Below are 20,352 nucleotides of genomic sequence, written 5' to 3' on the forward strand. Positions count from 1 at the left end.
GAACAGCTGGAGCCTGTTCCCAGTGTCCGCATGCGCAGAGTTGCCAGGCGAAGGGAACAACTAAAGGACAGGGGTCGACTTGGGAGTAAAGGCACAGGTGGACGATGAATGGCCCCTCCCAGATGAATTAAAAGAGGAGCAAAAGGGGAGTGGAGTTTGCAGGAGACAATTAGTTCCCTTAATTGGTTCGTGACTCTCCAAGGCTCCTTGCCAAGTTTTGCAGATATGGGCTTGGCAGCTCTCCAAGCCAGATAAGGTCTGTGACTGTAAATCCTCCCTTGAAAGACTTTGATAGACGTGAATGAGCAGAATTCACAACAAATTAATGTTTTTGTCGGGACAAGGACTTTGATTCAGGCTCTTGGGCAGCCTCGGTCAGAACAAACACTGCTTTAAGGGAAGGCGGGTCAGTGCAGGTAGTCCTCGACTTACAACAGTTCATTTAGTGACCAAAGTCACCACAGCACTGGAAAAAAAGTGACTTAGGGCCGTTTTTCACCCTTACGACATCCTCGTGTTCCAGTGATCGAAAGTTAAGACACTTGGCAACTGGCTCATATTTATGACGGTTGCAGCGTCCCTTGGGATCTCCTTTTACGGCCTCCTGACAAACACAATGTCAACGGGGAAAGCCGGATTCGCTTAACAACCGTACTACAAACTCAACAACTGCCACGATTCATTTCAGAGCACGGTTGCAAAACGGGGCAAAAGAAAGGTAAGAAGTGGTCTCTCTTCCTTAGCGACATAAATTTGAGGCTCGATTGTGGTCGTAAGGCGAGGACTACCTGTGTGTCAAACCCCCCATCAAGCCGCAATGACCTCTTCCCCCTCCCAGCTCGGGAAATACCTGCGCTGTAACCATTGGGGTGATGGCCCAGCACCACGGGACTGGTAGACAGGCTGGTGAGGACTGCAGCCGCCATAACTTCGTCAATTCCTGCCTTCTCCGTTGGCTTTCTGTAGGGCACAAGAGGGGAGAAAGAAGCGTCAATCAAAACCACACTGCATCAAAACCAATGGCAGTAGATATAAGATTGTTTTGTTATTGGAGAGATACAGGTTGATAGATGGAAGAGTGTAATTCAAAATTAGCTAAACTTAGCTAAATCCAGTGGTAATAGGTATAGTTAAATAAAAATCGATAATGATAGTGATGTATACAATGTTGAGCTGTTATGATAATATAGCAATAGCAATAGCAATAGCAGTAGACTTATATACCGCTTCATAGGGCTTTCAGCCCTCTCTCAGCGGTTTACAGAGAGTCAGCATATCGCCCCCAACAATCCGGGTCCTCATTTTACCCACCTCGGAAGGATGGAAGGCTGAGTCAACCCTGAGCCGGTGAGATTTGAACCGCTGAACTGCTGATCTAGCAGTAGCCTGCAGTGCTGCATTTAACCACTGCGCCACCTCGGCTCTTATGATAAGTAATAATTGGATATGAGAAGGGAAGGTTAGAAATATTTTTGGACTATATATAAAGATTATTAATAATTATTATTATTATAATAAAAAATAGCAGTTATAGCAATAGCAGTTAGACTTATATACCGCTTCCTAGGGCTTTCAGCCCTCTCTAAGCGGTTTACAGAGTCAGCATATCGCCCCCACAGTCTGGGTCCTCATTTTACCCACCTCGGAAGGATGGAAGGCTGAGTCAACCCTGAGCCGGTGAGATTTGAACAGCCGAACTGCAGAACTGCAGTCAGCTGAAGTAGCCTGCAGTGCTGCATTTAACCACTGAGCCACCTCGGCTCTCAAAATTAGATACAGTTAAGTTTTAACTAATAGGGGGAAAATGTTATGATATAGGATATAGTTAAATAAAGAAAGGATAATGATAATAAATTATATACATGGAGGATTAGAAAATTTTGGTATTAAATATTATGGCTGTTTAGCTAAAACAGGATATGAGGATTTAATGTGAATGGAGGATTTTACAAATAAGTAAATGAAATGCCAGCATGTGGTTATGTATTGAATCTTGGTATATTTAAGGATGAAGGATATTTAAATAACTATAGTCAAATAAAAGTGGAGGTATGATGATGTTTAAAATGGCAAATATTTGAGTTAAGATATTTGAATTAATATGAATTATATTTGATGACGGTGGAAGAGATGCACAAAAGCCTTTTGTAACCAGCTGATACACTCTCTACAATATGTAAAGAAGGATGTTTGTTTTGAAAATAAATAAATAAAATAAATAAAAAATTAAAAAAACACATTGCATGCAACCCAATCCTGCCCAGGATCTGATGAATATGCCCCTCTGGAATCTCTACCTCTGGAGGGTCACCTTGTGTCAGATGCTGCTTCGCTTAATAACCAAGAAAGAAACCGCTCAACTCCATTTTGCAGAATTAAGAGTACTTTTACTGATTATAAATAAATAGAAGCTAAGCAAAGCTGGATCTGAGCAAAAGCGCGCAAAAGCATTAGATATCAATACATGGCCCATTCCCCTCCCCTTGGTAACCCCAGTCCGTAGTCCAATCCAATATCTCCACAGCTGTCAGGTGGGAGACATGTTCAAAAATCATCATCAGGTTGGTATGCCGGACAGTTGGCCTTGGTGGGAAACTCCGCCAAGAGCCGAGGTGGCACAGTGGTTAGGGTGCAGTACTGCAGGCCACTTCAGCTGACTGCTATCTGCAGTTCAGCGGTTCAAATCTCACCGGCTCAAGGTCGACTCAGCCTTACCATCCTTCTGAGGTGGGTGAAATGAGGACCCAGACTGTGGGGGGAGATATGCTGACTCTGTAACCCTAAACCTAATCCTAACCCTTAACCTAACCCTAAACCTAACCCTAAACCTAACCCTTAACCTAACCCTAAACCTAACCCTAACCCTAAACCTAACCCTTAACCTAATCCTAACCCTTAACCTAACTCTAAACCTAACCCTAACCCTTAACCTAACCCTAACCCTAACCCTAACCCTAACCCTAACCCTAACCTTTACCTTAAGTTGAATCGGCTTGCTTTCAAAGCGCTATTTAAAGCGCCCTTCTTTCTCCGCGCTGGCTGTTGTCGCCCTGTTAATGACGTCAGCGACGCGGTTTAATCGGGCACGGTTTAGTCGAGCGTGGTTTTGACGGGTCACGCCATGGTCCGCCCTCCAGAGCTCCATTTCTGCTGGCAGAGGGATGGAGGAGGCTGTCGCAGCCAGAAATGGAGTTCAGGAGTCCTTTTTTGCTGGGAGAGCACTCGGGACACCACAGGCGGCCCCGACACAGCTGATGTCGAGTTGGCCATGCCCACTCTAGCCACACACACACACACACGTCGAACACAACCCTGATGCGGCCCTCAATGAAATCAAGTTTGACACCCCTGCACTAAACACACACACAAACACACACACACCGGTTCTGCTCCATTTTGATCCGACTGTTCCTCTAACCCAGGAGAGAACCTTCGCGCCTTTGTTGATGAGAACTAGAAACTTGGATCGCTCTGGCTGTTAAGTTCCCTCCTGAGGATCCCTCCCGGCTTTTGCAGCTTCTGCAGCCAGAGAGAGGGTAGCCAGTTCCAACAGTGCCAGGAAAAAAAATAAAAATTTAAAATTAAATTGAGAGTGTGTTTTGGAAAGGGGGAGAGAGGGAGGGGGGGAAAAAAACCCCCAAAGGAAGCGAACTAAAATTGTGCAATTATGCAGGCGGTTCTGAGTGATTTATGCTGTTTACGAGATTCTGCTCGGCTTGGCACCCAATCTGCAGTCTCCTGGCGCACCGATTCACTTTAGTTTCTTCTTCTTCTTCTTTTTTTTGAGAACAATGTGGCATGTTCGTGCCTGCCAGGGCACATGCGTGCTAAGTAGCAGGCGTTTTAAATCTCGCCTGTCATGAAAAGGAGCCTGGAAACGTTTAGCTTCCCGAGGCTCCAGCAACCGACCAAAAAGGGGGGAAAATATATATAAAACTCCCCCCCCCCCAAAGGCAGGCGTGGTCAGCTGCATGGAAACACACAAGGCAGGAAGCTGATCGTGGCTCAAAGCCTCCTCCGCCAGGCCGGGAGAACCAATGGCCAAGCCGTTGTTGGTGGGAGGGACGCCGTAGTGTTAAAATCCGTGGCAGCCTTTGGATAACTTCCCCTGGCGGGTCCAAAAGGAGAAAATCCCCGTTTTTTTGTTCTTCCTCTCCTCTCCAAGTCAGAGACTCCAGGAGTTCCCGGATCCAGAGGAGGGAAAGGCAAGCAGGCTGCCAATGTCCAGAGTGCGAGTCATACAACCATAATTGAGCCCCAAAAGTATCGGTTCCACCACGAAACCGCGGTAGACTAAAGCGCGCTCGACGAAAGCGCGTACGTGACGTCATCACAGCGCGACGAAAACAGCACGCTGTGAGCGGTAAACTTAAAATTAACACGTAAATCTAAACCTAACCCCCCCAAACCTAACCCTAAACCTAACCCTATACCTAACCCTAAACCTAACCCTAATGCTTAACGTAACCCTAAACCTAACCCTAACCCTTAACCTAACCCTTACCTTTACGTGAAACGGCTTGCTTTAAAAGCGCTTTTTAAAGCGCCCTTTTTTCTCCGCGTTCGTATTTGTCGCGCTGTTGATGACGTCAGGTACGCGCTTTAATTGGGCGCGCTTTAGTGGACCGCGGTTTTGACGGGTCACGAAAGTATCTTGTTAAGAGCCGAGGTGGCACAGTGGTTAAATGCAGCACTGCAGGCTACTTCAGCTGACTGCAGTTCTGCAGTTCGGCTGTTCAAATCTCACCGGCTCAGGGTTGACTCAGCCTTCCATCCTTCCGAGGTGGGTGAAATGAGGACCCGGATTGTTTTTGGGGGCGATATGCTGACTCTGTAAACCGCTTAGAGAGGGCTGAAAGCCCTATGAAGCGGTATATAAGTCTAACTGCTATTGCTATTGCTAAGTGAGAAATTTCTCAAGTGTGAGTTTGGCTGCCCTCTTTCTAGCCACCGTTGTTAAGTGAATCCCTGAAGTTGTTCAGTTGGCAACCCGGTTGTTAAGTGAATCCATACAGTTGCTCAGTTGGCAACCTGGTTGTTAAGTGAATCCGGCTTCCCCGTTGGCTTTGCTCGTCGGAAAGTCGCAAAAGGGGGATATTTAGTGACTAAATATGAGTCAAGTTGGCTTGGTGCATTAGAGGTGCCAATCCTAGACTGGACGTCTCAACCTGAAGTCCCTCCAGACAGGGCTGGGCCTTCAACTCCCAGAATTCCCCACATGACACACCTCAAAATAACCCCTATTTACCACACAGCAGCAAATACAGGTGGTCCTCGACTTACGACCACAACCGAGTCCAAAATTCCCGTTGTTACGTGAGACGTTTGTTTAGTCAATCCTGCCTCGTTTTACAGCCTTTGCTGCCACAGCTGTTAAGTGAACCCCTGGCAGCTGATAGGTTAGCCACGCGGTTGTTAAGTGAATCTGGGCTTCCCCGCTGGCTTGTCTTGTCAGAAGGTCACAAAAGGGATTCGCGTGATCCCGTCAAGCATCTGAATTTGTATCATGTGACCATGGGGATGCTGGGACTGTTGGTCGTTAAGCGTGGAAAAATCCATCCAGCATTGTAACTTCAAACGAATCTTTGCATGTGTGGCTGTTAAGTATAGGTAGTCCTCGACCTACGACCACAATTAAGCCCAAAACTTCAGTTATTAAATGAGGTATTTCGTTAAGTGAGTTTTGCCCCATTCTACGACCTTTCTTGCCTCCGTGGTTAAGTGAATCGCTGCGGTTGTTAAGCGAGTAACAGGGTTGTTAAGTGAGTCCGACTTCCCCATCGACTCTGCTTGTCCGAAGGTCTCAAAAAAGGGGATCGTACAACCCTGGGACATTGAGACTGTCATAACTATGAGTCCGTTGCTCTGAATTTTGACCATGGGGATAATGCAATGGTTCAATGTGTGGAAAGATAGATAGATAGATGATAGATAGATAGATAGATAGATAGATAGATAGATAGATAGATAGATAGATAGATAGATAGATGGATGTTATTAGTTGCGAAGTCGTATCCGACCCATCGCGATCCCATGGACAATGTTCCTCCAGGCCTTCCTGTCCTCTCCCATCCTCTGGAGTCCATTGAAGCTCACGCCGGCTGCTTCGGTGACTCCATCCAGCCCCCTCCTTCTCTGCCGTCCCCTTCTTCTTCTTTTGCCCTCCATCGTTCCCAGCATGAAGCTCTTCTCCAGGGAGTCCTTCCTTCTCATTAGGTAGCCAAATGATTTGAGTTTCCTCTTCAGGATCCGGCCTTCTAAAGAGCAGCCAGGGCGGATCTCCTCTAGGACTGACCGGTTGGATGGCCTTGCAGTCCAAGGGACTCAATGCAGGAGTCTTCTTCTCCAGCACCAGAGGTCAAAGGCCTCCATTCTTTCTTATGCTCAGCCTTCCTTATGGTCCAACTTTCACCGCCATACATTTCATTAGCAGCTCCAAACTTGGAGCAGCCAAATTCCATACGAATCCAGAGCTGGGTCTGAATTCATAATGCCACCCAGATCCACCTGTGCAGGCAACCTCCTTCCAGGAAAAGCCCCCCCCCCTTGCTTGGACCCCAAAATATCCCAAGGCTCTTTTTCTTTCCTCCTCAAAGTTGTTAAAAAGCCCACACACCCTGCCCTGAGCGGGAAACACAAGCAGTTATCTGCCTTTTAATCTTCAGAAATGTGTGCCTTTAATTAAATCGAGTATTTGACTCACCTCAGCTGCACAGGTAGGAGAACTCACCTGGGCCACCCAGCACAACTCCTGCTAAGTTACTTACTTACACACACACACAGACACACTCTCAAGTGAAAAGAGAGGATTTTGGGTGCCTCAAATCACTTTAATACAACTTTATAATGCCTTGGGAAGGCCACACTTGGAATACGGCATCCAGTTTTGGTCGCCATGATGTAGAAAAGACTCTAGAACAGTGTTTCTCAACCTTGGCCACTGGAAGATGTCCGGACTTCAACTCCCAGAATTCCCCAGCCAGCGAATGCCGAGATGGCGCAGTGGTTAAATGCAGCACTGCAGGCTACTTCAGCTGACTGCAGTTCTGCAGTTCGGCTGTTCAAATCTCACTGGCTCAGGGTTGACTCGGCCTTCCATCCTTCCGAGGTGGGTAAAATGAGGACCCGGATTGTTGTTGGGGGCAATATGCTGACTCTGTAAACCGCTTAGAGAGGGCTGAAAGTCCTATGAAGCGGTATATAAGTCTAACTACTATTGCTATTGCTATCTTCAAGTGGCCAAGGTTGAGAAACACTGCTCTAGGAGGAGCGCAGAGAAGAGCAACAAAGAGGATTAGGGGACTGGAGGCTCAAACATATGAAGAACAGTTGCAGGAACTGGGGATGTCTAGTTTAATGAAAAGAAGGACTAGGGGAGACATGATAGCAGTCTTCCAATATCTCAGGGGTTGCCACAAAGAAGAGGGAGTCAAGCTATTCTCCAAAGTATCTGAAGGCAGGACAAGAAACAATGGGTGGAAACTAATCAAGGAGAGAAGTAACTTAGAACTGAGGAGAAATTTCCTGACAGTGAGAACAATTAATCAGTGGAACAGAAGTTGCCTCCAGAAGTTGTGAATGCCCCAACATTGCAAGTCTTTAAGAAGATGTTGGATATCCATTTGTCCGGAACGGTATAGAGTTTCTTGCCTAGGCAGGGGGTTGGACTAGAAGACCTCCAAGGTCCCTTCCAACTCTGCTATTGTATTGTATTGCATTGTATGAACTCTAGAAAGAGTGCAGAGAAGAGCAACAAAGACAATTAGAGGACTGGAGGCTAAAACATACGAAGAACGGTTGCAGGAACTGGGGATGTCTTGTTTAATGAAAGGAAGGACTAGGGGAGACATTCAACCCCCAGAATTCCCCACATGACACAGCAACCTCAAAATAACCCCTATTTACAACCCAGCAGCAAATACAGGCGGTCCTCGACTTACGACCACAATCGAGCCCAAAATTATCGTTACTAAGTGAGACATTTGTTTAGTAAATTCTGCCCAATTTTACAACCTTTCCTGCCACAGCTGTTAAGTGGACCCCTGCCAGTTGATATCTTAGTCACCCGCCCGGTTGTTAAGTGAACCTTGGCTTTCCTACTGACTCGGCTTGTCCAAAGGTCACAAAAGGGGGAATCGCGTGACCTTGGGACACATCAACGGTCATAAATGTGAGTCAGCTGCCAAGCCTCTGACTCTGGATCACGTGTCCCTGGGGATGCTGGAAATGTAACTGTGAAAAACGGTCATACGTTGGTTTTTCAGGTGCCGTTGTAACTACCGTCTGAATAGTCACTAAGTGAATTGTTGTAAAACGAGACTAGCTGTAGTTTTGCAAGAGAAAGCGGACATTTTCTCCTCTTCCTCAGAATGAACAAAGGTTTCTCTTTCCACTAGGCCATTGGTTCCCAAACTTGGCAACTTTAAAACTTGTGGACTTTCAACTCTGGCTGGGGAATTCTGGGAGTTGAACTCCATTATGCTGGCTGGAGAATTCTGGGAGTTGAAGTCCACCATATTGGCTGGGGAATTCTGGAGTTGGAGTCCACCATGCTGGCTGGGGAATTCTGGGAGTTGAAGTCCACCATGCCAACTGGAGAATTCTGGGAGTTGAACTCCACTACGCCAGCTGGGGAATTCTGGGAGTTGAACTCCACCATGTTGGCTGGGGAATTCTGGAGTTGAAGTCCACCATGCTGGCTGGGGAATTCTGGGAGTTGAAGTCCACCATGCCAACTGGAGAATTCTGGGAGTTCAACTCCACCATGCTGGCTGGAGAATTCTGGGAGTTCAACTCCACCATGTTGGCTGGGGAATTCTGGGAGTTGAACTCCACCATGTTGGCTGGGGAATTCTGGAGTTGAAGTCCACCATGCTGGCTGGGGAATTCTGGGAGTTGAAGTCCACCATGCCAACTGGAGAATTCTGGGAGTTCAACTCCACCATGCTGGCTGGAGAATTCTGGGAGTTGAAGTCCACTATGTTGGCTGGGGAATTCTGGGAGTTGAAGTCCACCACGCTCGCTGGGGAATTCTGGGAGTTGAAGTCCACTATGCCAGCTGGGGATTTCTGGGAGTTGAACTCCGCCATGTCAATTGGGGAATTCTGGGAGTTGAAGTCCACCATGCCAGCTGGAGAATTCTGGGAGTTGAAGTCCACAAGTCTTAAAGTTGCCAAGTTTGGGAAGGCGACACTGCCTTTGATCATCCTTCAGCTTCATTTCTCCAGCGGAAAAGGATTTGTTTTTTTTTCCCCTTTTGTTTCCACGTCAGGCGGATCAGACGGGCTTTATGGCAGAGCCCTTCGCCCTGGTAATCTAAGAAGATTAAACACGCATAAATTGGCCTGTTGACTGATGGCTTATTTTTAGCCTGGTGCAGTGGTGAAGTGTGCAGCCGGCCTGCAGCACATTGGCTGAGAGCTACGGAGCCATGGCAGGCGCACAAAAAGACACAACACAACAACCAGCCAGCCTCTCTGGAATTGGGAGGGACTTGCATTCAAGAACAGAGGCATTTGAACCCGTGTCTTGCCTTGGCTGCAAGTCTCTTAAGTCAGAGTTTCCCAACCTAGGAAATTTCAACTTGGGGGGATTTCAATTCCCAGAATCTTCCCCTTCAATTCTGGGAGTTGAAGTCCACCACGCTAACTGGAGAATTCTGGGAGTTGGTCCACCATACCAGCTGAGGAATTCTGGGAGTTGAAGTCCACCATGCTGGCTGGGGAATTCTGGGAGTTGAAGTCCACTACGCCAGTTGGGGAATTCTGGGAGTTGAAGTCCACTACGCCAGCTGGAGAATTCTGGGAGTTGAACTCTACCACGCTGGCTGGGGAATTCTGGGAGTTGAAGTCCACCATGCTCGCTGGAGAATTTTGAGAGTTGAACTCCACCATGCTGGCTGGGGAATTCTGGGAGTTGAAGTCCACTACGCCAGCTGGAGAATTATCTGGCTGGAGAATTCTGGGACTTGAAGTCCACCATGCCGGCTGGAGAATTTTGAGAGTTGAAGTCCACTACGCCAGCTGGAGAATTATGGGAGTTGAAGTCCACCATGCCAGTTGGGGAATTCTGGGAGTTGAAGTCCACCATGCTGGCTGGAGAATTCTGGGAGTTGAACTGAAAGTTTCTGAGAAACATTGCTTTAAAATTAAGCACTGTATTTTTTTCTGATTAATTGTTTTGATAGGTGGTCCTCGGCTTACGGCCACGCTTGAGCCCATCATTTCTGTTGCTAAGCGAGACAGTTGTTAAGCAAGTGATTCTGCAACCTCTGTAACCACTGTTCTTAAGTGGATCACTGCAGTTATTAAGGAACATGGTTGTTAAGTGAATCTGGCTTCCGCGTGGACTTTGCTTGTCAGAAAGTCGCAAAAAAGGGGATCAAGTGACCCCGGGACAGTGCGACCGTCATAAATACGAGTCAGCTGCCGAGCCAGTGAATTTTAATCACACGATGCTGCAAAGTTCGTAACAGTGAAAACCCGTCATAAGTCACTCCCAGAATTATGGACTATAGCAACTATGAACCTTGGAACTTGAAGTCTTGTGGACTGCAAATCCCAGCATTCCCCAGCCAGAAATGCTGGGAATTCTGGGAGTTGAAGTTTACAAGTCTGCTGGCTGAGGATTTCTGGAATTATATTGGCAGAGCAGGGTGACTTCGGTTTAGGTTAAACTGAAGTGTGTGTATGTGTGTGTCGGGGGTGGGTTGCTCCCAGTTCGGCCTGGATCGAGCGAGCCAGTAGTAGTGGCGGTGGGAGGCTCCGCCCCCTGGCCCGTCTGCTTCTGCGCATGCACAGAAGCGTTGTGCATGGGAGTGCGCCCCAACTGATAGTAGAAAAATTGGCAACCCACCACTGGAGGGAAGAAACAAATGGTGGTCCCCACACCTCATACCTCTGCCGGGGCACCGGGATGTAGGCTGAATGGTGCAGGGGGGTCTCATGCACGAGTCGCAGAGCCGTCACTTCCTCCACGGGCTGTTTTAGCGCCACAGGATGCGAGGGGAGCCTCAGGTGGCCGTCCGCAGGCTCCAACTCGGCCGGAAACGCTTTCCCGTTACAATGGTTGGAACCCTGCAAGGAAGAGTTAAAAGACGTTGAGGGTCCACCGGTCCATTTGGGCCCAAGGGCATTTCTTATTTTTTTGCCTCAATGGATGTAGACACCCCCCCCTCCCCCAGTGGTGGGTTCCGGATCCCGTCGCAACCAGCACGCTGCGACGGGGCCGGGCGTCCACCTTGGGCACGGGCACTGCGCAACCACGGCCCTGCAATGCTCCAGCTGCTCAGCGGAGGTCGCCCAGGTGCCGTACACTGTGCATGCACGCGCAAAAGGCCCGGTTGGCTTAAATACAGGTAAGGGACACGGGCAGGCGGGTGGGCCCTCCAAAACACCGTTCTGGTACGGTGGCCGCTGCCGTACCGGCCGTAACCCACCACTGTGCCCCCATCTCAATTGCATGACTCCAGACCAGGGGTCAGCAATCTTAAATATTCAAAGAGTCACAAAGGTCCTAACCGGAAGCCCTCTGTTCAATTCTGGAGCCAGCCGGAAGTCTGGTTTCCCCCACCATAGAGTCTCCTCCTATTGCGGCGTCCTTTTAACGCTACCTGTCCTAACCGAAAGCCCTATCAAATGTGGAGCTGACCAGAAAACCCGCCCCTTGCCATAGAGTCTCCTTTTGGCGCACCCTGCTTCTCCCACCCTCAAACCGGAAGCTCCTCTCAAAATTGTGGTGCCGACTGGCAACAGGGAGCCACAGCAGAGGGATGAAAGAGCCACATGCGGCTCCAGAGCCGCAGTTTGCTGATCCTCCCGCTCTAGACAGTTTAGAACAATTCACGACTACCAAAAGAACAAAGTGTAGTCTTAAAACATATAAAACCATCTACCGTATTTTTCGGAGTATAAGACGCATCTTAGTTTTTGGGGAGGAAAATAGGGAGGGGGAGGGAATTCTGCCTACAAGGTATTCATCCAGCTAGCGTCCTTAGCCCAGGTTCAGAACATAAGTCGGAGTATAAGATGCACCCAAATTTTCATCCTCTTTTAGGGGTGGAAAAATTGCGTGTTATAGTCTGAAAAATACAGTGGCCGAATAACAAAATTCACAGCTGGGCTCTAAAAAACAATCTACCCTCAGCAGAAACACCATCAACATGAAACATACTTGGAAGGGACCTTGGAGGTCCTCTAGTCCAGCCCCGTTTAAGCAGGAGAACCTATACCCGTGATGGGGAATCTATGGCACGCGTGCCACAGGTGGCATGTGGAGCCCTTTCTGCAGGCATGCAAGCTGTCGTCCAGCTCAGAGCATGTTCGCCATCATGGGTCTAATTTGATGAAAAGAAGGACTAGGGGAGACATGATAGCAGTCTTCCAATATCTCAGGGGTTGCCACAAAGAAAAGGGAGTCAAACTATTCTCCAAGGCACCTGAGGGCAGAACAAGAAGCAATGGGTGGAAACTAATCAAGGAGAGAAGCAACTTAGAACTGAGGAGAAATTTCCTAACAGTGAGAACAATCAATCAGTGGAGCAGAAGTTGCCTCCAGAAGTTGTGAATGCCCCAACACTGCAAGTCTTTAAGAAGATGTTGGATAGCCATTTGTCTGAAATGGTTTCCTGCCTGTCAAATTTTTCAATTTTCCATTTCCAAGCATTAAGGGTACTCAAAAGTTGTGACGTGCCTTGGGTATCGTAAAGATATTTTGGTAACTTCAATAGAATTTAGATGTGCTTGGTATGTAACTACATAAATATCATAACTTTTTAACTTTTTTTTTTTGTTTCATTTGTATGCCTAGTTTAATGAAAAGAAGGACCAGGGGAGACATGATAGCAGTCTTCCAATATCTCAGGGGTTGCCACAAAGAAGAGGGAGTCAAGCTATTCTCCAAACTATTCTGAAGGCAGAACAAGAAGCAATGGGGGGAAACTAATCAAGGAGAGAAGCAACTTAGAACTAAGGAGAAATTTCCTGACAGTGGGAACAATGAATCAGTGGAACAACTTGCCTCCAGAAGTTGTGAATGCTCCAACACTGGAAGTTTTTAAGACGATGTTGGATAAACATTTGTCTGAAATGGTATAGGGTTTCTTGCCTGAGCGGGGGGTTGGACTAGAAGACCTCCAAGGCCCCTTCCAACTCCGTTATTCTGTTATTCTATTCTCTTATTTCTGCAGGGATGAGGGAACCACCACAGAGAAGGCCCTTCTTCTTGGCCCCACCAGATGGACCTTCTTAAGAAAGCTCCTCCAAACTCCAGCCGTGAAAATCGTGGGAATTGCACCATGCTGACATACGTGAATGGGACGGGAGAACCGTCTTTTCGCTTCTGATTTTAGCGGAATCTTTGCTTTCCCAAAAAGCTCCCTTATTTCCGCTGGGGCTTGTAGTCCTGCGAATCCAGCCAACCCTGAACCTCTCCCCAAAGGCTGCAGAGTCCCTGCCGTTTATCTTAGATAAACACAGCAGGTGGAGACACACGGGCAGTGCGCAATCTCGCCCCCGCGCCAACTTGAGAATTCAGACTCCGGGAAGTTCTAGCGATAAGCATGTTGGAACACGGCGTGTAATTCCTCAACTCTGGCAATGGGAATCTGCACCCCATCGGGGCTGCGTGACAACACAATGCAGTCTTTGCAACAAGTCAGGCTGGACAAACTCACACTAAAGATGGCTGCAAAGGGGCAGGAACGGTGAGATTTTTCGCACAGCCTGCCCGAGCATGCAACCATCCAAAGAGCTTTTTTGGGGGGGGGGGAGTGGGAGGGGTGCCCTTTTTTTCTGGTCTCCCTTAAACAACCGTACAGAAAAGATTGCCCCGGATTTTGCCCGCCTCTGAATATGCGAGGCCGGGACAAAAATTAAAATCCTGTTGACATCCAAGCTTAACCGAAATGAAGATGCATCGACGATATAATTCGCAAATCTGAAAGCTCGCTCTGGCTCATTTTCTTGGCCAGGTTCGCCGTCACTCTCTTACGAGATTATGTCTTGACTTCTCCCTTTGAAATTTCCTTCATCAAGGATTAACTACCATATTTTTCAGAGTATGAGACGCGCCTTTCCCCCCCCCAAAAAGAGGAAATCTGGGTGCGTCTTATACACTGAATACAGCATTTTTGGCCTCCCAAAACCCTGCGCCCTTCGCAAAAATGGACGTGCATAGCCTTTAGGAGGCTTCCAGAGTGCTCCTGGGGCCTGGGGAGAGCAAAAACGAGCAAAAAATGGGCTGTTTTTTTCCTCGTTTTTGCCCTCCCCAGCCCCCAGGAGCACTTTGGAGGCCTCTCAAACTCTCTGCATGCCCCACGTTTCACAAAAAATGAGGCTTGAAGAGGCCTGCAGAGTGCAAAAAACTTTTTTTAAAATTTATCTGTTCAAATCTTGGTGCATCTTATACTCCGGTATGTCTTATACTCCGAAAAATATGGTAGTTTGTTAGGTACAAACCTAGTTAGGGTTGTTTTTTTTTTGAGACAGGCCCAGGAGTAACTGTAAATGCCCAGTTTGATGGAGAGGTTATCGTGCTGGCCTAGAAACTGGGAGTTGGTGAGTTCTAGTTCCGCCTTAGCCATGAAAGCCAGCTGGGTGACTTTGGACCAATCACCAGGAGATGGTGAATTCTAGTTCTGCCTTAGGCATGAAAGCCAATGAGATGACTTTGAGCCTATCACCAGGAGACAGTGAGTTCTAGTCCGCTTTAGGCATGAAAGCCGGCTGGGTGACTTTGGGCCAACTCCAGGTGAGTTCTAGTTCCACCTTAGGCATGAAAGCCAGCTGGGTGATTTTGGACCAATCACCAGGAGATGGTGAATTCTAGTTCTGCCTTAGGCATGAAAGCCAATGAGATGACTTTGAGCCTATCACCAGGAGACAGGGAGTTCTAGTCCCGCCTTAGGCATGAAAGCCGGCTGGGTGACTTTGGCCCAATCAATCTTTCTCAGCTGAACCCACCTCACAGGACTGTTGTTGTGGGGGGGGAAAAGAGGAGGCGGAGAGAGCATTCTTCATGTTTAACCACCATGTTATTTATAAAATAATATAAAGGTGAGGTAAAAAAATTAATAAATAAAAATAATAAAATAAATAACACCTATATGTCCATGGAGTTGCTTTGGCCACAATATGGAAGGCATTACCAAGATCTTCCGCCAATACTGTATTTTGGCTTCTCAGAGATTCTGTACCCCTAAGGTTTCTGATAGGTCTCTCCTCCAATAACTAACCGGGCCTGCCCCTGCTTAGCTTCCCAAACTTGACCATATGCTGCCACCTAGCAGAGCTAATGTAATTTGCACCTACTAATTAAAGTGTTTTATTATCTTTCAGTTGCAAATGTGAGGGTAGATTTGAAGGATTCTTGGGGACACAGGCATGGTCAGGAGGGGGTCCTGCAACCTTGGAATAAACTTTGTCATCCATCTTATTGCAGCTAATGCAGTTACGGATATCAACCATCTAAAGTTGCTTCAAATTTATACGACCGGCATATAAATTTAATATATAGTTACAAATACCAGTAAATGAACTCATGCCAAGTTGCAGAAATAAGGTGAAAAAGGGGGAACAAGGGAAAAGAGACAAGCAAGCGGGGGGGGGGAGAGATAATCCAACATCTGCATTCATCCCATGGATAAAAGGACTTTCGTTTTAATCCAATTCGTTTCATATTGAGACAGTATGGTGCAGTGGTTAAGGCACTGGGCTAGAAAACAGTGAGTTCTACTCCTGCCAGGCTCAAAAGCCACTTGGATCACTTTGGACCAATCAACAGGAGATGGTGAGTTCTAGTCCTGCCTTATATATGACAGTGGGCTGGGTGACTTTGAACTAATCAATAGGAGAAAGTGAGTTCTAGTCCCACTTTAGGCATGGCCTGGGTGACTTTGGGCCAATCATCAGGAGACCGTGACTTCTAGTCCCGCCTTAGGCCTGAAAGCTGTCTGGGTGATTTGGGGCCAATCACCAGAGGACAGTGAGTTCTAGTCCTGCCTTTGGCATGAAAGCCGCCTGGGGAACTTTGGGCCAATCACCAGGAGTCTGACTTGTAGTCCCGCCTTAGCCATAGAAACCCTTTGGGTGACTTTGGGCCAATCATGAGGAGACAGTGAGGTTTTAGTCCCGCCTTAGGCATGAAAGTTGTCTGGGTGACTTTGGGCCAATCGCCAGAAGGCAATGAGTTCTAGCCCCGCCTTAGGTATGAAAGTGGGCTGGGTGACTTTGGGCCAATCACCAGGGGACACTGAGTTCTAGCCCCGCCTTAGCCATAGAAACCTTTTGGATGCCTTTGGGCCAATCACCAGGAGACAGTGAGTTCTAGCCCTGGGTGCGTTCTAGCCCCACCTTAGGTATGAAAGTGGGCTGGGTGACTTTGGACCAATCACTAGGAGACAGTGAGTTCTAGTCCCTCCTTAGGCATGAAAGCTGTCTGGGTGACTTTGGGCCAATCACCAGGAGGCCGTGAGTTCTAGTCCCTCCTTAGGCATGAAAGTTGTCTGGGTGACTTTGGGCCAATCACCAGGAGACCGTGAGTTCTAGTCCCTCCTTAGGCATGAAAGCTGTCTGGGTGACTTTGGGCCAATCACCAGGGGACAGTGAGTTCTAGTCCCTCCTTAGGCATGAAATCTGTCTGGGTGACTTTGGGCCAATCACCAGGGGACAGTGAGTTCTAGTCCCTCCTTAGGCATGAAAGCTGTCTGTGTGACTTTGGGCCAATCACCAGGAGGCCGTGAGTTCTAGTCCCTCCTTAGGCATGAAAGCTGACTGGGTGACTTTGAGCCAATCACCAGGGGACAGTGAGTTCTAGTCCCACCTTAGGCATGAAAGCCAAGTGGGTGACTTTGGGCCAATCACCAGGAGTCTGAGTTGTAGTCCCGCCTTAGCCATAGAAACCCTTTGGGTGTCTTTGGGCCAATCACGAGGAGACGGTGAGTTTTAGTCCCACCTTAGGCATGAAAACCATGTGACTTTGGGCCACTCCCCCACCCCTCTCAACCCAGCCCAGCCCACCTCACAGGGTTGTCTTGAGGAAAATAGGAAGAGAAAGGTCTGTGGGGTATGCTGGCCAGGTATTATACCTGGAGCGAAGGAAGGTATTATACAAACCCAAGGATAATGTCTGTTAATGTAAATTAAGCTTGTTCTGCAAAGTCAGTCCCTCTGGGTTGACCCAAAGAGGGGGGAAAAAAACAAGCTAAGGTTGCACCTTGCCTGTGGTCACCTGCTCCCCACCCAAAACAAATCCATCTGTCTTGGGTTCAAGTCGCGACACGCTTTCCGTCATCCACTGCTGAACTCTGGGACCACAATGGTCACCATTTCTGGATGGCGGAAATCCCACAGGTGTAACTTCCTCTTTTGCAGTTAGCCAGGGTCACGACTGGCCCCGTCACCCATCTTCCCCTCCCTTGCAAGATCCATCATCCTGAACTCTTTTGTCTCCCCCCCCCCCTTTCAATTCTGATCCATCCTGGCTTGTGGTCCTTTCTGGCTGTGGATTATTGAAAACTGTCAATCAAACCTGAATTGTTGGCTTTTCCCCTTTACAGATTAACAGAGTTGGAAGGGATCTTGTAGGTCATCTAGTCCAACCCCAACCTCCCCAAGCTTGTTCGAGCCTTCTTTGGTTTTTACCTGGATATTTCCCCCCCCCCCCTAAATAAGAAGGACTTAAGTGTGAAACGGGCTTCCATCATTTGCCTCTAAAAGGCTCCAAATTTATTTATTTAATTGTATTTATCGACGGCCCATCTCGCTAGGGAGAAGCTGCCGCCCGACCTCCGCCAACAACTGTGCTTGCTGAACCACGAAATCCGACCGCGGGAGCAAGTTTCTAGTCCTCATGACCCTAGATCTAGTCTAGATCAGGATTTCCCCCCGACCAGCTGGGACAGAGAAGCGATCGCCACCCTCATTGCTGCGGGCACCAACTTGGAACACACGCACACACACAACCAGGTGGGGCTTGGAAGCGACGCGATCGTGAGAACGGAGCCGACACGGGTCTTGCACCCCGTGCCGCGAGCGCCCCGCAATGCCGGGGATCCGGTGTCTCTCTTCCCAGGGGCAGCGGGGCGGGATCCACCGCCGTCCTGCCTGCGCTCGCCTCCTTCCTTCGCCCGGCCCCGCGTCCCCGACGCCCCGCCCGGCCCACGTGAGAACGCGGCCCGCCCGAGTTCCGAGGGCGGCGGCGCTTCCCCCACGCACACACCCCCGGTGGGTGGGAAGGGGAGAGACCCACCTCCGGGGCCGGCCGACCCCTCCGACTAGCCGGGGCTGGCTTCCCGGCGGCTGGGTGATGGATGAGGAGCCTCCGGCCGAGCACGCAGCCCCAGCCCAGCCAAAGCCGGGCGGAGCGAGCTTAGAAGGCGGCCCCGCGCGGCGGCTGGCCAAGTCCCGGCCCCTTCGCAGTCCCCTCCCTTCGGTCAAACTTTTCCGCCCAGCCGCCGCCGCTGCAGTCGGGAGGGCGCCATCTTTTCCCCCCAGGCCGCCCCGCCGGAGCCCCCCGGAAAAAAGCCGGCCGGGGGGGGGGGGTTTCCCGGGAGAAGCGGCACCCTCGGGTCCCTCGGGCGCCCGTCGCCCCAGCCGTCGGGAGTGGGTTCCCAGCCGTCTCCGTTTGAGGATCTCTCCCGCGGGGGCCCTTTGGGGGGGGGTGTCTCTCTCTGTCCGGCTTGGGGACTGGAGGCGACCAGCGCTTTCCAAAGGGGGCAGCGCAAGGCAATCCAAACCACCCCCCTCCACTCCGCCCCGTCTCCAAGCCGGAGCGAGGAATTCCCGGCTTGGGAAGCCGCGCTCCGCTTGCAAAGAGTTGCAGCCGGGGTGCACCCCTCCCCACCCCACCCCAGTCCTTTCCTTCCCCCCCTAATCCGGCTTTCCTAAAGGGCAGGACGTGATTAGGGGGGGGGATTAGAGGGGTCTAAATTTCCTGCAATCTGCACGACGGGCGGACGGGCAGGGCAGACGCCCCTTCCCGCTCGGCTCTGCAAAGCGCGAGAGGAGACACCCCACCCCCAGGACTGGATCCCGGACCCTCCGCCCCCCCTGCTCTCCCCACGGGCTCGCTTCTCCCCCTAATAACCCCCCTCGTCCGCCCCCTCGGGGGGAAGGGGGAGAGAAAGGGAAAAAAAGGGGGGGACCACCGCTTCCCGCCCCCCGGCCGGCTCTGGAAAGCGGGAGAGGAGACCCCCCCCGGATTGATTCCAGGCCGCTCCTCCCCCGCTTCTCCCCCAAATAACCCCCCACGTCCGTCCCCTCGGGGAGTGGGGAGGAAGAAAAGGGGGGGCAGCCCTTCCCGCCCCCGCCCGGCTCTGCAAAGCGGGAGAAGAGACCCCACCCCCGATTGGATCCCCCCACTTAATAACCCTCCCGTCCGTCCCCTCGGGGGGTGTGTGTGGAAAGAAAAAAAACGGGGGAGGCTTCCCCGTTGCAAGCGGCAACTCCGCCGCCTTGTCAAGCCTCGTAGGCCCCGGGCCGGGGACACACCCACCCGCTGCTTCTCCCTCCGACCCAGCCAAGGCCGGGCGTGCGGACGGGGCGGGACGGGACGGGGAGCCGCGCGATCTCGCCTTACCTTGGGCCAAAGCTGGACTTTGCTTCGGGCGCAGCCGGTGGCGGGGACGGCAGAGGGTCTCCGGCCGGTGCCGTCCTCGCAGCTCCGGCGCCGGGCTCTCCTTCTGCGGAGCGACGCCGGATCGCCCACCAGGACCGTGTAAACGGCGTTGCCGGGCGGAGCGGCGGCGAGGGGCTTGCAAGCGGGGCCGCCGGCCGGGGGGCTGCTGTCAGGGCAGCAGGCGGACGTCAAGCCCGGCGGCGGGGAGCAAATTCGGCTATCGCCGCCGCCGCCGCCCGGGCAAGCGGCGCGTTTGAAAAGCCGCGGTTTGGCTGCTGCTTCCATGCTTTTCTTGCGGGGGGCCCGCCGGCCGGCTGCCTGGCTTGGCTGGCTGAGCGTGCGGGGACGCCCCAGGGCCCCTCCCGGGCGGCCGGAGAGGGGCAGATCGCTTGCAGGGTGAAGCCCCGCACGCCGCCGCCGCCTCCTCCTCCGCCGCCGAGAGTTTCCCTCCAGCCAGCGGCGCTCCCCCGCCGGGCCCCGCCCCCTCCCCCGGCTGCCCCCCCCCACCTCGGAGCTGGAGCGAGCGGCTACAAAAAGTGTCGGGGGGGAGGATCGTCACCGCTCTCGCCTTAGCGCCGCCCGCCATTGGCTGCCGCGCTGTGTCAACATTCCAAAATGGAACGTTGCCCGGAGCCGGCTCGCGCGCCCATTGGTCGGGACGAGGTGGCCAATAGGAAAGCGAGGGGAAGAGAAATGAGGCGGGGTGGGCGAGTCGCCGCCGCGTTCTCTTGCCAGTCG

General features: G+C 50.8%; 1 protein-coding gene across 1 annotated transcript in view; it reads right to left on the minus strand.

The window, feature by feature from the left end:
* The window catches only part of SLC2A4RG (SLC2A4 regulator), a 36,208-nt gene extending 16,141 nt beyond the window's left edge, over positions 1-20,067 (minus strand). Inside the window, exons 1-3 of the mRNA XM_087720620.1 lie at positions 19,576-20,067; positions 10,897-11,075; positions 851-960 (exon numbers count right to left, since the gene is read on the minus strand). Of these exons, the coding sequence (XP_087576746.1) occupies positions 851-960; positions 10,897-11,075; positions 19,576-19,899 (613 nt within the window). The 5' untranslated portion in view covers positions 19,900-20,067. The remainder of the gene's footprint in view (positions 1-850; positions 961-10,896; positions 11,076-19,575) is intronic.
* Positions 20,068-20,352: the final 285 nt, after the last annotated feature.

This window comes from Thamnophis sirtalis, unplaced genomic scaffold (assembly GCF_051295495.1).
Source record: "Thamnophis sirtalis isolate CommonGarterSnake01/CBP01778 unplaced genomic scaffold, rThaSir2_p1.2 scaffold_7, whole genome shotgun sequence".
NCBI lineage: Eukaryota > Metazoa > Chordata > Lepidosauria > Squamata > Natricidae > Thamnophis > Thamnophis sirtalis.